Source organism: Medicago sativa, chromosome 5, assembly GCF_051527215.1.
Source record: "Medicago sativa cultivar Bolivia chromosome 5, Bolivia_mono, whole genome shotgun sequence".
Classification (NCBI taxonomy): domain Eukaryota; kingdom Viridiplantae; phylum Streptophyta; class Magnoliopsida; order Fabales; family Fabaceae; genus Medicago; species Medicago sativa.
The window spans coordinates 76,820,320-76,836,640 of NC_140753.1; the positions used below are offsets into that span (position 1 = coordinate 76,820,320).

General features: G+C 30.9%; 1 protein-coding gene and 1 long non-coding RNA gene across 2 annotated transcripts; one reads left to right on the plus strand and one right to left on the minus strand.

Moving 5' to 3' along the window:
• Positions 1 to 377: 377 nt before the first annotated feature.
• LOC146925181 (uncharacterized) lies at positions 378 to 1,608 on the minus strand. The gene is made up of 2 exons (XR_015011022.1): positions 1,240 to 1,608; positions 378 to 1,128 (listed from the first exon to the last, which is right to left on the minus strand). It is a non-coding gene; the product is annotated as an uncharacterized LOC146925181 (long non-coding RNA).
• A 2,664-nt stretch (positions 1,609 to 4,272) lies between these two features.
• Positions 4,273 to 8,586, plus strand: LOC146925182 (meiotic recombination protein SPO11-1-like). The gene is made up of 15 exons (XM_085710164.1): positions 4,273 to 4,498; positions 4,595 to 4,694; positions 4,777 to 4,850; positions 5,233 to 5,334; positions 5,970 to 6,043; positions 6,227 to 6,242; positions 6,669 to 6,739; positions 6,812 to 6,848; positions 6,973 to 7,020; positions 7,121 to 7,179; positions 7,252 to 7,283; positions 7,439 to 7,544; positions 7,716 to 7,836; positions 7,924 to 7,987; positions 8,077 to 8,586. The coding sequence occupies exons 1-15, from the start codon at positions 4,384 to 4,386 to the stop codon at positions 8,201 to 8,203; spliced, it is 1,146 nt and encodes a 381-aa protein (XP_085566290.1). The 5' UTR covers positions 4,273 to 4,383; the 3' UTR covers positions 8,204 to 8,586.
• Positions 8,587 to 16,321: the final 7,735 nt, after the last annotated feature.

A 16,321-nucleotide genomic window follows, 5' to 3' on the forward strand; every position in this document is an offset into this window, starting at 1 on the left:
TACAAACCCGTGCTTCGCACGGGTTGAATTACATTTTTTTTTAAAAAAATTACTCTAAAGGAGAGATGTTCAAATTACAGAGCATTGCTATTCTTCGTAAATTTGATATTGGCTTTAAACTTCACACAAGTAGACACCATTGTGATGATTTCAGTGCTAAGAGAAATGCCTCAAATTCAAGTCCTTGTAAAGAGTCAAACTAAAAAAATTATACTTTGATGTTCAAACCGTAAGCAAACAAAGTGAAAGTACACAACACATTACAAAAATTCAAAGTGACTCTAAAATAAAATAATGTTAATGAAGTAATGAATGGAAAGAAAAACTTACTTTAAGTAACTCCAGAAAGAAGTAGGGAAAAAAACTCAAGCATAGAGTTCATAGTAAAAATAAAAGATTAAGATGTTAACTTACAAATTCTAAGCTGCCTACTATTTTTTTATTTTTTTGAAGAAAAGCTGCCTGCTATTGTATTCCAGAGATTGACATTTAGTTACGGAGTATTTTATTGGTGGCATATATACAATAAGACTTCATTCACTGAATATAATGCACAAGTCTATGTACATTCAGTGCACAAGTTATATGATGACTAATGTAACTTTAAAGGAGTTTTCACTAACATTAAATTTTTTGAATGGAGCCAGTATAGAAATAATGGAAACAATCACTAATTGTGTGATGAATATAATTTGAAAAGGAAAATCGTAGTCATATTAGAAACTCATTAAACTTGTGAAATCAGAATATCAATTAAGACATACTGATCATGAGCCTTCAATCTACTTGACCTTCAACTTTGAGTTGTTAATGTAATGAATCAGGATTTCTTGAGCTGCAATCCATTGCCAAAACTACTTAAACTGAGAATTAGGCCTAACTTTTTTAGCTATGTACAATAACTGTCTGATTGTCTGCTACTGCTGCCGCTATGTTATTCCTTCTGTTTTTCCTCATGCTCTTATCTTTTTTTGCAATTACTTTGGGATGATCTTCTCAAAAATTCCGACACCAACTTTGAGAAGGAAGAAGAATTGTCTTGTAGCAATTGAGGGTCTTGCTTTCCTCGATCAACGACTTCCAAAGCTCAAAGTCTCTAAACCGAGTTATGATATGAATTCGATCACCCTAAACCCATGAACAAAACAAAGATGCGGAGGTAAATCCAAATGCACAACATCAAACAACGTAAATAAACCATAAAAGATTTTGTAAAACCTGCGACCAAATCCTTCTAACCTTTGCATCGCCGATAATCAGTTTCACGTGCTGATTTCCATTATTTCCAATGACAGTCCACGACTCAAGCAGCCTAAAACCAATTTTCCAAATGTCGGAGTCCTTGTTCAAATCCCTGATATATTTATAATCCCTTGACATTGAAAACCCTACATAAAAACAAAGCAACTCATCACCAGACCATATTGCAACACCTCACAAACTTGTGTTAGCACTAATAATAGAATTTTTGTCGATTATTGTTGTGAAAGGATGCAGAGACACAATCAGAGGCAACAAATTCAGTACATATGATTAATCACATGTTGTTGCAAGGAAAATGACATTTTCATCAATACAAATTAGAGATTGCAAGAAATTGAGTAAATTGCTAATCAATTGAGACTGAGATAGGTAAGAATAAATAGATGAACAAAATTAGCTCGTTGTGTTTTTGCAAGACTAATAGTGGTGCACTCATTCCCTACTGTTTTTGCATCAATCACCAATTACTTCTAGATTCTTCTTGTTAAGGAATATAACTGTCAATACAAACCAACACAAATCAGTTGCAATCTCTAGTATCTATACTCATAATTACTGATACACTCTTTCAAAAAAAGGTGAATCCAAGTGACTGAACAAAGTATAACCCTTTACAGGAACCTCAACTTTTATTGTCCTCAATACATTGTGTTTCTACTGTCCTCAGTCAAATAAACCAAATCTAGAAAAAAAAATGGCTATATCTGCGCCAAGGCCACAAAAAAATCTTGTGCATTAACAAACCTCACTCCACAAAAAAGAATTATGTGCGTTGCATAATGTGAGAAGAACCAAACCTTTGAGAATATGCCAAATAAATTTTGCAAACCATGACTTGTTAAATATTAATTTGAATAGGAGAAACAATTTAAGGAGCCTGAAATAATAACATAAATAATATCAAAATAGTTGGTTTTTTCTATTTCAATTATACTTTATAACAAATTTCGTTATAAGAATGCCATATTTTTGCTGTCTTTCAAAAAAAAAATAAGAATTTATATTATATGATATTATATTTGTTACATTGTTGGTGTGATGGAAACATATATGTTTAGTTTTTTTTAATAAGAAAAAGATATGCATAGTTTGTTACAATATAAAGGTGCAATATATATATATATATATATATATATATATATATATATATATATAAGTATAATTTTTTTAGGCATCTATACCGTTTTTGAAGAAAAGACATCTACAATTTTAATTTTAATTAAAATCAAAATTTTATAAAAATAATCATACGCATTATGCAACGCCAAAAAAAATTATACGCATTAGCGTAACAAAAAAACAGACACACATAAAGCATTACTCTAAACGCTAATGTGTGTGTTTGTATATATTTGCGAGGTTGAAGAAATAAAATAAAAATATTTGGTATCATTAAATGACAGCGTGAATAAAAATATTTTTGAGGTTGTGATGATCAAACGATATTGAATTATTTTTTTTTTGAAGAAATCAAAATGAGATATATTAACAATAACGGTGATACACTTTAGCACAAGGTGTACTAAAGAGACCAAATTAAATATATAAGTGATAAAAAGATAATAAAATTCCTTTGAAAAAAAGGGAATAAAATTAAATGGAACCTCCTTAAAAAAATTAAATGGAACGGTTCCAAAAAAAAAATTAAATGGCAGAAAAAACATATTGAAATATAATATTAAAAAATAAAAGAAAAGGTTCCCAACATGAATTAAAGAGAGATGCTTGTGAAATAAATTGTCGAGAAGTTGTTTTTTGAAGTAACATTCAACAACTTTTGGCCAGAGCTCATTCCATTCAATTTTATGCATTCAAAAAAAGTACCTTTTTTAGTAAATACTTAATATATATTGTATTTGGCCTAACTTCTCCTTAAAAATGTAGAGAAGTTGGAAAAAAAACCGGGTCAAACGGTATCTTAATCTCCCACAACGGCAGTGTAGAAACAACTGAATTCAGGAGAAAAAATTGGAAAATAGTTAACAAAAAAAATTGGAAAATAGTTAAAAAAATCGGTGAGGTAACACTCAACCAAGCAACACTAAAAAAAATTATATGCATTAGCGTAACAAAAAAGCAAACATACGAACATAAAATATTACTCTAAACGTTAATGTGTGTGTGTATATATTCACGAGGTTGAAGAAAGAAAATAAAAATATTTGGTATCATTAAATGACAGCGTGAATAAAAATATTTGTGAGATTGTGATGGTTAAACGATATTGAAATTAAATATATAAGTGATAAAAAGATAATAAAATTTCTTTGAAAAAAAGATAATAAAATTAAATGAAACTTGCTTAAAAAATTAAATGGAACGGTTCAAAAAAATAAAGTTAAATGGAAAAAAAAACATATTGAAATATAATATTAAAAAATAAAAGAAAATGTTCCCGGCGTGAGTTAAAAATAGGTCCTTGTGAAATAAATAGTCGAGAAGTAGTTTTTTAAAGTAACATTCAACAACTTTTGGCCAAAGCTCATTCCATTCAATTTTATGCATTTAAAAAAAGTACTTTTTTTAGTAAGTACTTAATTGATATTGTGTTTGGCCTAACTTCTCCTTAAAAATGTAGAGAAGTTGGAAAAAAGCCGGGTCAAACGATACCTTAATCTCTCACAACGGCAATGTAGAAGCAACTGAATTTAGGAGAAAAAATTGAAAAATAATTAAAAATATAAAAATTGGAAAATAGTTAAAAGTTATTAAAAATATAAAAATTAAAAAATAATTAAAAAAATTGGTTAGGGGCAAAAATGGAAATTCATAGGCCATTGGTGAGTTGGCACTCAACCAAAGCCATGAATTATAAAATTACCAAATTACCCCTCCTAGGGGCAAAAATGGAAATTTACATGCCATCAATTTTAATAAATAGTATATAGATTTATAGTATAGTTCACTCACATTGAATTTTTCAAACATAACCAAACATACACTAAATATTTTCAGAATTTGTCAATTTATTAATTTCCTGTTGATTTGTAGCTGACCTAATTGACACTATTTTTACCGAGGTCCCAAACACATTTTTTCAGAGTAATAAAATGCTTAAAAGATTCAAATCCATTTTTAGCGCGCGTTTGCATAAACGTTCAAATTCATAAATCACTGGAAATGAAAATGAAATTGAAACTTGAAGAAGAAGATTCTGGAAAAATGGAGGGAAAGAGAATGAAATTGGAATCACAAAAAGCAGAGAATGCCATTCTTCTACTCACCAAGATCAAAGGTTCTTCTTCTTCTTCTTCTTCTTCCTCTTCACAAACACCAGATTCTGAATTTCCCTAACCCTAACTATTCAATCTCATTCGTTTTTTCAATTCAGAATTCACTCGAAGTTTGCTCGTTAACCTAACCAACGGAAAATCACCGATCATCCTCATTGATCGATTCAAAAATCACTGTTCTCTTTCAGATTCCAACTGGTTCGTTCTCTTCTAATCTCAAATCTCACATTCATCATTTATCGTATTCATCATTTTTGTTTAATTTCTATGTTCTTCACAGCTTCTGTGGCTCCGATTTGCCGGTCGGAAAGGAAGTTCTAACACTTTGCAAAGAAACGCATGTTCGCAGATTAGGTCACTCACTCTATCTTTTACTTTCATCAATGGGTAATGTTACAAATGAGATCATGAATATTTTAAAAAGGTGTGTGACTCTGTCAAATTTTACTTATGTTAGAACTTCTGAAAGTATGCTAGGGACTAAATTGGTGGTAAGTGGTTAAATATAAGGACCAAATTGATATAGGGATCTAAGTAATAATGAATGGTTAAACACAGGGATCATCTTGACAATTAAATAGTGTAACAAACCTTTTTGAAATATTCATAATCCCAGGGACCTATTTGAAATTGGCGTACAAAGTAAGGGACTAATTTAGTAGTTTACTCATTGTATTCCTGTTCTCTAGGTTTTGAGTTTTTTTTTTTTTTTTTTTTTTTGTTATTTTGCTTTTAGATGCGATGTTGAGAGTTCTGGTGATTGTTCAGAAGCTTTTACAAGAGAATAAACATAGTTCAAAAAGAGACATTTATTACATGCATCCATCTGTCTTTTTGGGTGAGTCATCAGAATTTCGCAACATGATGGATCATATGGATACTAACACTCTTTTAGTATATCTTGTATTGATTTTCAATAGCTAATTATGACTGTCATGAATTATCTCTGTAGCACCGACACTTCTAATCTATGAAGCACTAACACTCTTCAAATTAGGCGTGTCCTGGTGTCGGTCACGCATCTGTGTCCGACACGACACTGACACATTTAATTACATTGAATTATGTCATTTTCTCAAATATGTAATTTTCTCAAATTATTATGTGTCAATGTGTCAGTGTCCGTGTCGTATCCAGTGTCCGTGTGTTTGTGCTTCATGGCTTCTGATAGAAGCCGTGTCTGGTGTCTGGCAAATGTCGGTGTTGGACATCGACGTGTGTGATAAAATTCAATTCATTCACTTTTTAATAAAGAATTATTCATAAGCCTTTGTATAAACTTACTAAGATTCTTCATTGTACTCAGGTTTAGTTCGCGTCAATCTTATAGATGAGATTGTTTAAATGCTAGTATCATGACTGCTATATTGCTAATTCTTAAAATATTTATTTGTAGGGTAAAGGTCTATCTCCCCACCCTCGACATATACTGACTTCTTTTTCGTGTATTTTTTGTTTCTTTTCACATTGCAGACCAGTCAGTTGTGGACCATGCTATTAATGATATATGTGTCTTGATGCAGTGCAGCCGCCATAACCTCAATGTGGTAGATTTTCTGCACTTCATCAATTTATTTCTGTTTTTATTTTCGTTTGGATCTCTTAATTTTGTGGATTTTGGTGAATAAAAGCATCAACTGATTTTTACACTATGTTTTTCTTGCTGCATATTCATTTCAAACAGAAAGTTAACCATGTTTCGTCGTTACTTTCATTTTTTTTTTTTGTAGGTTTCTGCCGGGAATGGTTACGTGATGAGATCACACTCAATCATGGAAAATGCACTATTTTATGATGTGTACATTTCTATAAAACAAATTATCGCCACTCCCACTGTGAATCCCTGGCCCTGATGCATCTAAAAGTTATGAACATCAAAGGATAGTACATATTGGTTTTTTGGAATTCTGAGACCTTCTGTTGTTTTCACTAATTTCATTGATATCAAAATGATGTCAATGATGAAATATGATTCTTCCTAGTCTGTGCTTGGAACATTAATGGGGCTAGCACATGTGCCATTCAGTTATTTAAGTTTCTATTTCTGCTGCATTGACAATTACTAATCACTTTTTTCAAGGCTGATGTTTGGCTGCTATATATTCATATTCTATTTTGTGTTCAAATGTGTTCAACTAATAAGACCTATGGCTCAAATTTGTTTCTACTATAGGTTAGTTATGGGCTGGATAAGATTTGTCGAAGGAAAAAAGATATTTGACTGCATCAGTTCTCCCGACACCGTAAGAACTAAGAACTAACCTTGAAGAATTTTTACCATTTAAATTACATACTAACGTTTAGCTTTTCTGCAGGCCCACCCTATTCCTGTTTATGTTGAAGAAATTAAAGGTATCCTATTTTCTGGATGAATACACTACATTTTTTAGTTTCCTTCTAATACAATTGTCTACTTCATATTAAATAAAAAGTTACAAGTGCCGAGAATTAACATTGCTTTACTTTTTGCCCATAGATATTGTAAGCGCGGCTCGTTACATATTAGTTGTCGAGAAAGAATCAGGCAAGCAAATGCTGTATTTTTTAGGGGTAAAACAATAAGAAACATAAAGTTTTTTTCTTGAGACTTCCTATTGAAAAGAGAGTCGATGTTGAACTTGCAGTTTTCCAGAGATTAGCAAATGACCAGTTCTGCAAATCAAACCATTGCATTGTCATCTCTGTAAGCAATTTTCTGAAGTACTTAGCCTCTTCTGCTTCAATACTTCTTTGATTGAATACTATCCTTTTGCAGGGAAGAGGCTACCCAGATATTCCTACAAGAAGGTGTGAAAAATCTCTGCCAATTTCCTAAGATAATATGCTTCCAAGCTATATGCCAGCTTACCTTTTTGTACTGCACCATTTGAACGTGTCTAATTTATCACTGTTGCAAATGTATCTAGTTATTTTTTGATTTTATCCATTTTGTATCCTAACAGGTTTTTGCGGCTTCTTGTTGAGAATTTGCACATACCTGCTTATTGCCTGGTAGACTGTGATCCCTATGGATTTGATATCTTGACCACTTATAGATTTGGCTCAATGGTTAGTATTTGTAAGTTTATCAGTTCAGAAGTACTTCAACATGCATATCTTTTGTTACAGGGTTCTCAACATGAAGTATACATGATTGTTGAGTGGATCAAATCTTTGTCTAATGACCGAGTTTCATCTTCGCTGTCTTTTTCACTAATCCATTTCCCACTGTTCTTATAGCAAATGGCTTATGACACGAAACATCTTCGTGTCCCTGAGATACACTGGCTTGGAGCTTTTCCTTCAGATTCTGAGAGATACTTTGTTCCAAAACAGTGCCTCCTTCCTTTGACTGCTGAAGGTACCAACTGATATTACTTGTGAGCTTCAGATTTGCATAGTTGGATATTTGCTCTAATCAATATGGTGACTTCAATATTCTTATTAGACAAGAGAAAAATTGAAGCCATGTTGCTTAGGTGCTACCTGCAAAGGGAGGTGCCACAATGGAGGTAACATTTATTTACATTACATCTGTCTTTTTGTTCAACTGGTTTGAGATTTTATAGCATGCGTCTTTTGTTAATGTTTTGTTATGAAGGTTGGAGCTCAAAATGATGTTGCAGAAAGGAGTGAAGTTTGAAATCGAAGCACTGTCTGTTCATACACTTTCATTCTTGACAGAGTCTTATATACCATCCAAAATTCATGGTAAAGTTCAAATCTAGCTTGTTGGACATTTGTGTCTTAAGCCCTATACACGCAGTTGGGCTTGCACACATTTCATGATGTACCATTTATTATCCTTTTGCAATGTAAGTTACTTGTCGGTTACATAATGGTTCCATTGATATTGTATAGTAGCAGGGGGGTTCAGTTTAGGATCTTTGATCAATTTTTGTTTAACAATTTAAGATTCTATAAGTCAAATATTAGCAAGGATGTAGTGAGAGAACTCGGTACGGAATGTAAAGATTTTCGCCACTGTGTTTTATTTGATGGTACTTCGTGTCTGTCCATGCCTTTGTAGATGGGTGTAATGCCAGAAACTTCACCATTCTAATGTAAGACAGATTAGTATTAATTGGATTATATGTTATTGTATGAATAAGTTTGTGACTTAGTGATCACGGACTAGTAGGGATCAAACTCAACTCGCATTCAATTAAATTGGTATTGGTATGTATACAACTTGAAATATAAATTCTGGCTCTTGAAAACTCTACATAAAAAATTCATAAGAATTGAGCCTAAACCTTCAAATTCTACTCTGGGTAGCATAGCTTAAAAAAGTTACAAGACATTTATACATTGTCTCATCATAAGTTGGGTCTTCTGATCCAATTACAGTTTTTTTACTCTTTCTATTTATTTTTCCTTCAATCTTTTCTTTTAAATAGAATATCCCTTCATAGAGTTTTTGTATAGGCCTTTCCTGAATGGTTGGATATAATCTATTTCTTAACATGGTAAAGTAGATCGTTATGAAATACCTCGTTGGATTAATTGAAGAATGAAAGATACAAAGGAGGTTTATATAGGTGACGATAACACCATAATGATAAACCAACAGAATTAACAAAACTAACAGAAAATAACTGCATATAACTAGTATCTAATAACAATTTTTTTTTTCTTCATGATATAATAGGTTTGAGAATCTTGATAAAAAAGAAAATAGGATTAAGAATACATTAAAAACAAATTCATGATCTATTACACAAATTTGTTTAAGAGGGGTTGTCTCAAATTCTACGTATATATTTCATATACAGATGTATAACACTTAGTTTTTCCGAGAATTGAAATTATTAAATTTAATTTTTAAGTTGTGAATCGTTCGTTTAAAGCCAAAGCCATTAGCTATTATAAACGGAGATATATACACCAAAAAAGAAGAAGGGAGTCAATAATTAAATTGATATCTATCTATATTTTTATATAATCTTGTTATAGGTATAAAGGATTCGTTGCCGCTAAACATTGACTAATCTCTGATGAATTACTTGCTGGACGTGCAAAGTGGATTATCTTATCCTAACCTGTGTTCTTAGCAACTTCAAACCGTATCTTTACTTCAATTATAAAACAAGTTCAAACCATATGTTAGGTTCATAAAGAAGCGAGAAACATCATTTGAAAATACACTTTCAAGTCATTATGCTACACTTTGCATTCAATATGGTGATGAATAAAAACAATTTGGAAAAGTTATCATTTCTATATCTTTCATTTCCTCTTCTTAATACGTGCGAAACAAAAAATTAAGATTGTTATTGGCTAGAATCGAGTATGAGTTAGCCTCGCTCGTGCAGATAAATCTAAAATAAGTGAAGGTTTTTTCTACTTTAAAATTATACCGTGAAGAGTCTATATAAGATATTTCATTGCAAGCACAAGAATAGTAAAATCAAATCAAAGTGAGTGTGAGAATACTGCAAGAGAATGGAAAGATCAGTTAGGTAATTTAGTCTAACCTTATTTTTCAATAAGATTCACATTTCACTACTTTTCGTTATTTGATCTCTAACAATTTCTTTTAGTTTTTTTTGTTATATCTTGATTAATTAATTTTTCAAAAATAAATTTTGTACTCCCTTAATTAATTTTATTTGAGGCATATTAAACACTAAATATAAATAATTATTTCAATTACGATTCGAACAATGGTTCACCATGTGGTAGGAGTATCCACCCTCTTTTGCTAGCTAGACCCAACCTTCGGTAAGTTCTTGAATTTTGAATTAAAAAAAATACATTAATGAAATATGTTCAGATTTTTTATTTTTTTTCATAATAAGTATAGCAGTGAAGTTTCTACATAATGTGTATATAATTAAAATTGGTTTAATTGCATGTTTGGTTCTTTATGTTTATTTTAGGTGTTAAGTTGGTCTCATATGTTTTAAAAGTTTTAAGTTGGTTCGAAACTCCCTCCAAAGATTTTTTTTTGTCCAAAACGTATGCAACTTTAACCTAAGTTCGTCCCTTCCACTTGGCCGTTAGAAATGAACATTTGCCAAACAGATGGCACACGTGGACACACACTGCGTAATTAATTAATTATTTTAAAAAAAATACCATATAATATTGTGTTTAATAAAACAAAAAAAAGCTTATATCTACTCCAACATCAACATCATCATCTTCCACCAAGCCATCATCTTCACCACCACAAAAATCAAGCAAAAAAAAAAAAAAACTCATCATCGTCACCGCAAAAAAAAAAAATCTTGATCTTTGTGGGTTGGTTTTTTTAGGTGTGATTTTCCTGGGTTGATTTTCAATTAAGTTTTTCTGCTCGATTGATTTTCTAGGTATAAACTAGGGTGTGATGAAAATGATTCTGGGATGAAGATGAATTTTTGATGATGATGCTGGAAAGATGATGAAAGTGAAAAAAAACATTAAAAAATTATTATTAAAATATCTCACAACATTTAAAACATTTTTTTTCATTTTTCTTTTGAAAAAGTTATATTATGTGGCATTAATTTTATTTTAATTTGCCACGTATGCCAAGTGTGTATTTCGTTTGCCAAGTGTTAATTTTTAACGGTCAACTGACGGAAGAGATGAACTTATTCCAACATTTCTAACGTTTAAAACATACGAGACCAACTTAAAACCAAAAATAAACATTAGAGGCCAACACATGCAATTAAACAATTAAAATACTCACCTAATTCTATAACAAATATAATATAATGGACAATGGTCTTTAGACACTCGTAGATTCAATCTGTATTTTATAAAAGAGAAAGAAATAGAGAAAGTGATATGATATAAAGATCGAGACAAATAAAAAAAAAATGGGGTTTTGAATTAAAATCTTGGAGTTGCAGGTGTATAATATGTGAATGAATTAATAAGGGTGATGAAAATAAACTCCTAACAAAAATAATTTGGTCCTTTAAAAAAAACAAAAATAATTTGGTGAAATTATCATCATATTTATTAATTTACTTTTTTTAGATATGTGTAAAAATAAAAATATGACTTTGTTGACCGGAATTTAATTCAGTCTTGCCTCCCTCATATAACTCCAAATTAAGTGAAGACTTTCTCTACTCAAAAAGTGTCCATGAAGACTATAAAAGCCGCTCCATTGCAAGCACAAGAAGAGCAAAATCAAAACAAAGTTTGAGTGTGAGAATTTTGAGAGAGAAAAGGAAAACCAGTCAGAAAATTTAGCCAAGTCTTGTTTCTCGGTAAGATTCACAATTCATGTTTTTTGTTAGCTAATCTCTAACAATTTTTCTTTTGGTTTTTTCGGTTGTTTATTTATTTTTCCTTTCCAAAAGACACCATTTCAAATAAAATATCATTTACATATATATGTTTTCAATCTAGAGATAATACATGATAAAAATAATATAAATGTTGTATTATTATTATTTAGGTTAAGGAAAATAATGAGATTTTGATATTGTCTGTTGATTTGATACTCACAATATTGATTTTTACGATCTAATTTTTTTTTTCCCTTTCAGATATCAAAATGGTTAAGAAAACATCCATCAACAAAAACAAAAAGATTGAAGCATCATGCAAAAAAGACGATAGTTCAAAATTTATAATAATAGTAAATTCAAAGGACGAAGTGGCCAGAAAGCTGTATGTGAAGGACATCAATCCAAACAAGATTCCAACTAGTAAGTTCAAAGGTGTATGGCTTAGAAAATGGGGAAGGTATTCTGCTGAAATTTGTGATCCATTTGAAAAAACAAGGAAGTGGCTTGGTACTTTTGATGATGATATAGAAGCTGCCATAGCTTATAGTAAGAAAAAGGATGAGTTTGCAGAAAGGAAGTTAGCTGAAAATGTTTTGAAGAATGCTTTTGATATTAATCAATCGTGTAAGGAATGTGATGGTCGTAATAACTATGATGATCCTTCTAATGATGATGATAACAACAACAACGGTGGTGGTGGCTCAAATCAGATGAAATTAGGTGTTCATGGATCATTGTTCTTGAATGTGGCTTGAATGTCTTTGTCGTGTGATAAAAGTTTATTAGACACAAATTAATTTTCATTGACATATAAAATAATTTCATATTAATATCATGTTATGTACTCCTATCTATCTATATAAGGAAAATTCTATGGTGAAGTCATGAGAATGACTTTTCTGGTGAAGTTAACACTATAACATCAAAAATGTTGTGAGTAACACCCACTGTTTGTACAATGACATCAAAAGTTCAGTCCTCATAGTATCACCAATTCATCAGATTAACAAGACTGCACTTAATCTAATTTTATCCTACCTTGTTTTAAGCGTAACACCCCACAAAGTGTAACACTTAAGACTATCACATAATATCATCAACTCTGTTTGCATGTTAAAGATTCCAACGATAAAATAGTACCTGTAAGTCCAAGATGTTGCAAGCATTACTAGATGAATTACTATTGATCATTAATCAGTAATCAACAATTTTAAAAATGAATTTAAAAATGAATCAAACATTAAGATCAAAATTAACTTTTTCAAAAAAGTTAGTTTCATGACTGCACCGTAGAAGCTCCCATCTATATAATAAGGGTCTTGTTAACCAGTGCCCCCGGGGCATTGGTTAAGGAATCTAAAAGTAGAAAAATTGGCTTGGAAATATAAAATGTTACTTTTGACTAATTAATTATTACACAACTTTTTAATAAAATCTTACCACTTTTAGCTGCTTAACCAATGCCCCAAGGGCACTGGTTAATATTCTCCATATAATAATAGTTTCAATCCAACAGTAGATTTTGTAATAAGAATATGCCGTAAAAATATATTAGATATGTCATAATATTAAGTTTAGACATGTTTTATATTTCATTGAGATCAAATTTAATAAGACATGACAAATTTAATAAGAACCAAACGATCACTCTCTACTTTTCCACCAAGTCAATCTTTTTTTTTTTTTTAATTCTATCCACTAGTGGTTGCCTAAAACAAATACGCCTGGGTCACCACCTATTGGCAATCCAAGATATGCAAAAGGAACATGGCCAATTTTACACTTCAACACTGCTGAAGTCTCTGTCAACCACGAATCAGGAACATTAACCCCGATTAACATGCTCTTAGAATTAACCTTGAACTCTGAAATCACTTTAAATAGAGTAAAGTTTGTCTTCAATGCTCGGATATTAGCCCAACTCTCTTCCCCCATAATAACAGTGTCATCAACAAACGGAAGGTTAGGGATGTATGTGGGTTGGCTTGGGTTGGTTTGGACAAACCCAAGACCAGAATCATATAAGATACTTCGATTTAGGTGAGGTAAAATAACAACATGTTATATTATTTGGTCGGTTTGGGCAAGCCCGTTAATTATTTTTTTATTTGGTCGATTGCCAATAAATAAAAGAGAAAAAGAGAAAGAATATCACCTTGCCTCAATCCCGTTCAAACAAAAATTCGTCCACTTGACTCCCGTTTACTAGGACCGAGCAAGACTAATATGTTATTACTGAATTAACATCTCAAATGTAAAATCATCAAAAATGAAATGAAGTATTTCAACTATTTACTCTTTGTGTGTGTGAAGAAGTAAGTCAATTTTAAATTAACGAAAAAATGACATCAATTAAATATCTACTCCCTCCGTCCCGTAATAGATGACCTATTTGAAAATGTGCAATATTGACTTAACATATTTTGACTACATTTTTCTACTAATATACAAAGATAAATAATATCATATAAGATGTTGTTGGATTCGTCTCGATGAATATTTTTAAAATATTAAATTTTCATAATTTTTTCTAATGGAGAATTAAAATATTAAAAATAAAACATATGCATTGGTTTGTGTGATAGAGTCAACTGTGTCACTCAATATGGGACAGAGGGAATCATTTTATTTCTCAACTTGATGAAAAAAAGTTCGAATCTTTTAATTAACCAGAATACATATAGTGGTGAAGTTGATACTCGACTTGTTTCGAGTGTAGGAAAAAGTTATTTTTGTCCAATTCATGCAGGTCTTGTATCCGGTTAGTTAATTCGACTAATTATGAGTTCTAATCAGCTTCTTCTTTTCCAACCTAAGTCTTTGTTCAACTGGTTAGGTTTTTCTGTTACTACGTCGGTGGATTTGTTTCGTTTGTTTGTCTCTTGCTCCTAAGAATTTTTTTATTCTTATTTGCTACTCTATGGTTGAGCTATCTGAGAGCTTCAATCGAAGTGAGTATATTTTCTCTAACTTATAGTCCATGAACTATCTTTGGTTTTAGAGTGTATTAAGATATTGACTTAATCTAAGTTAAGGGTTGCGTCTATAATTTAGGTGTGATATTTGTTGCTCCATTACAATGTTTGTATGTAGACGATAATTTGTTTAGTTTGAAATTGCATTAAGGTGATTTGTGAATCGGTTATTTGAAACTGGATTGAAGCACCCTTTATACTCGTATTTTATTATTGTGTTTTTTCTATAGACAAAATGTTAAAAACTACCTAAAATTCACAAACGCAAATATAATATCTTGAGTTTGAACCTAGCAGCTTTGTTCTAATTTATCTATAAGACTTTCAGTTTGCTAGAACAAGAAGATGAAAAACCAGTGCAACCTATCCAAAGTGATCGAGATAGTACTGCAAGAATATCGGTTAGATTAGATAGATAATTCATTCAAGTTTTTTTTTTTTTTTGACAAGGATTCAAGCCTTATTTTCCAGCAAGTTTCTTAACAATTCACTATTTTTCATGATTATTTTGACCTCTAACGATATTTTTCATGATTATTTTGACCTCTAACGATATTTTCTCAGTTTCTTGATTGTTTATTTTTTCTAAAAGAAAACAATTTCCAAATGAAAATTATTCACATATGATGCATGCATGCATGCATGCATTTAGATTATAGGAGTATTTATTTGTTGTTAAGATTTTATCAAATATTCCTTGTTTGCTAAAATATTTTACACCCAAGTATATCTATGTGACTAAGTCTTAATTTCATCTTCTCTTTCTTTTACTTGTTTTGTTTACAACTTTCTTAAACTACGTTCACTCTTGGATATCCTCCTTTGCATGCAATATCCCAGAGTCTTTTAGAGAAGAAAAAGTATAACCATTGAATCGACAATCATACACATTGATTGTGACTTGTAAGTACCGCAAGTAGCATTTCCGTTTTTGTTATGTTTCGCACCTTGATTGTTCACAAATAACTAGAAAATAGTTTTATTTTATGGTTTTATCAATGACTTGACATAAAAAAAAAAATGTCATATGTACATTGTGACATGAACTTTTATAAAAGAACAATGACTAAAATTGGTGATAGTAACTTTAAAGCAACATAGTTAAAATGGAATTTTTAGAGGGGATAAAACTAAGTGTTGATATATTTAAAGAAACAAAAAAACATATTTATTTCCCCTACGATCTTGAATTTACAAGAAGTGGATATAGTTAGTATTCACAACACCAAAAATCATTTTGACTTACGTAACCTTTTATCCCTCTCTAACTATTTTACATCTTTTCTAGCAAAGAATGCATGGGAAACCATGGCGACAGAGTTGAAAGGTAGCTAATGACCATTGAGATGTCTCCATCATATTTCCATTCTCATAACTACTATTGTTATGTAAATTTTGATCTTGTGTTGATCTCTTTTTATCTATTCCTTACGTTCTCTTGTCTTTTTATTATTATTGCTATGGAGAGACCATGTGAGGGTGTACTATGGATGTCATAACCAAAATGAATAATATATTATTTTTTTTGTATAAAAAACAACCAAAAATTGTGTTAACCAATCCAATCAATCAAAGCACAACCCTTCAGGGTCTTATTTAAACACCACTTTAACCCACACACACTCAGTCACTCACC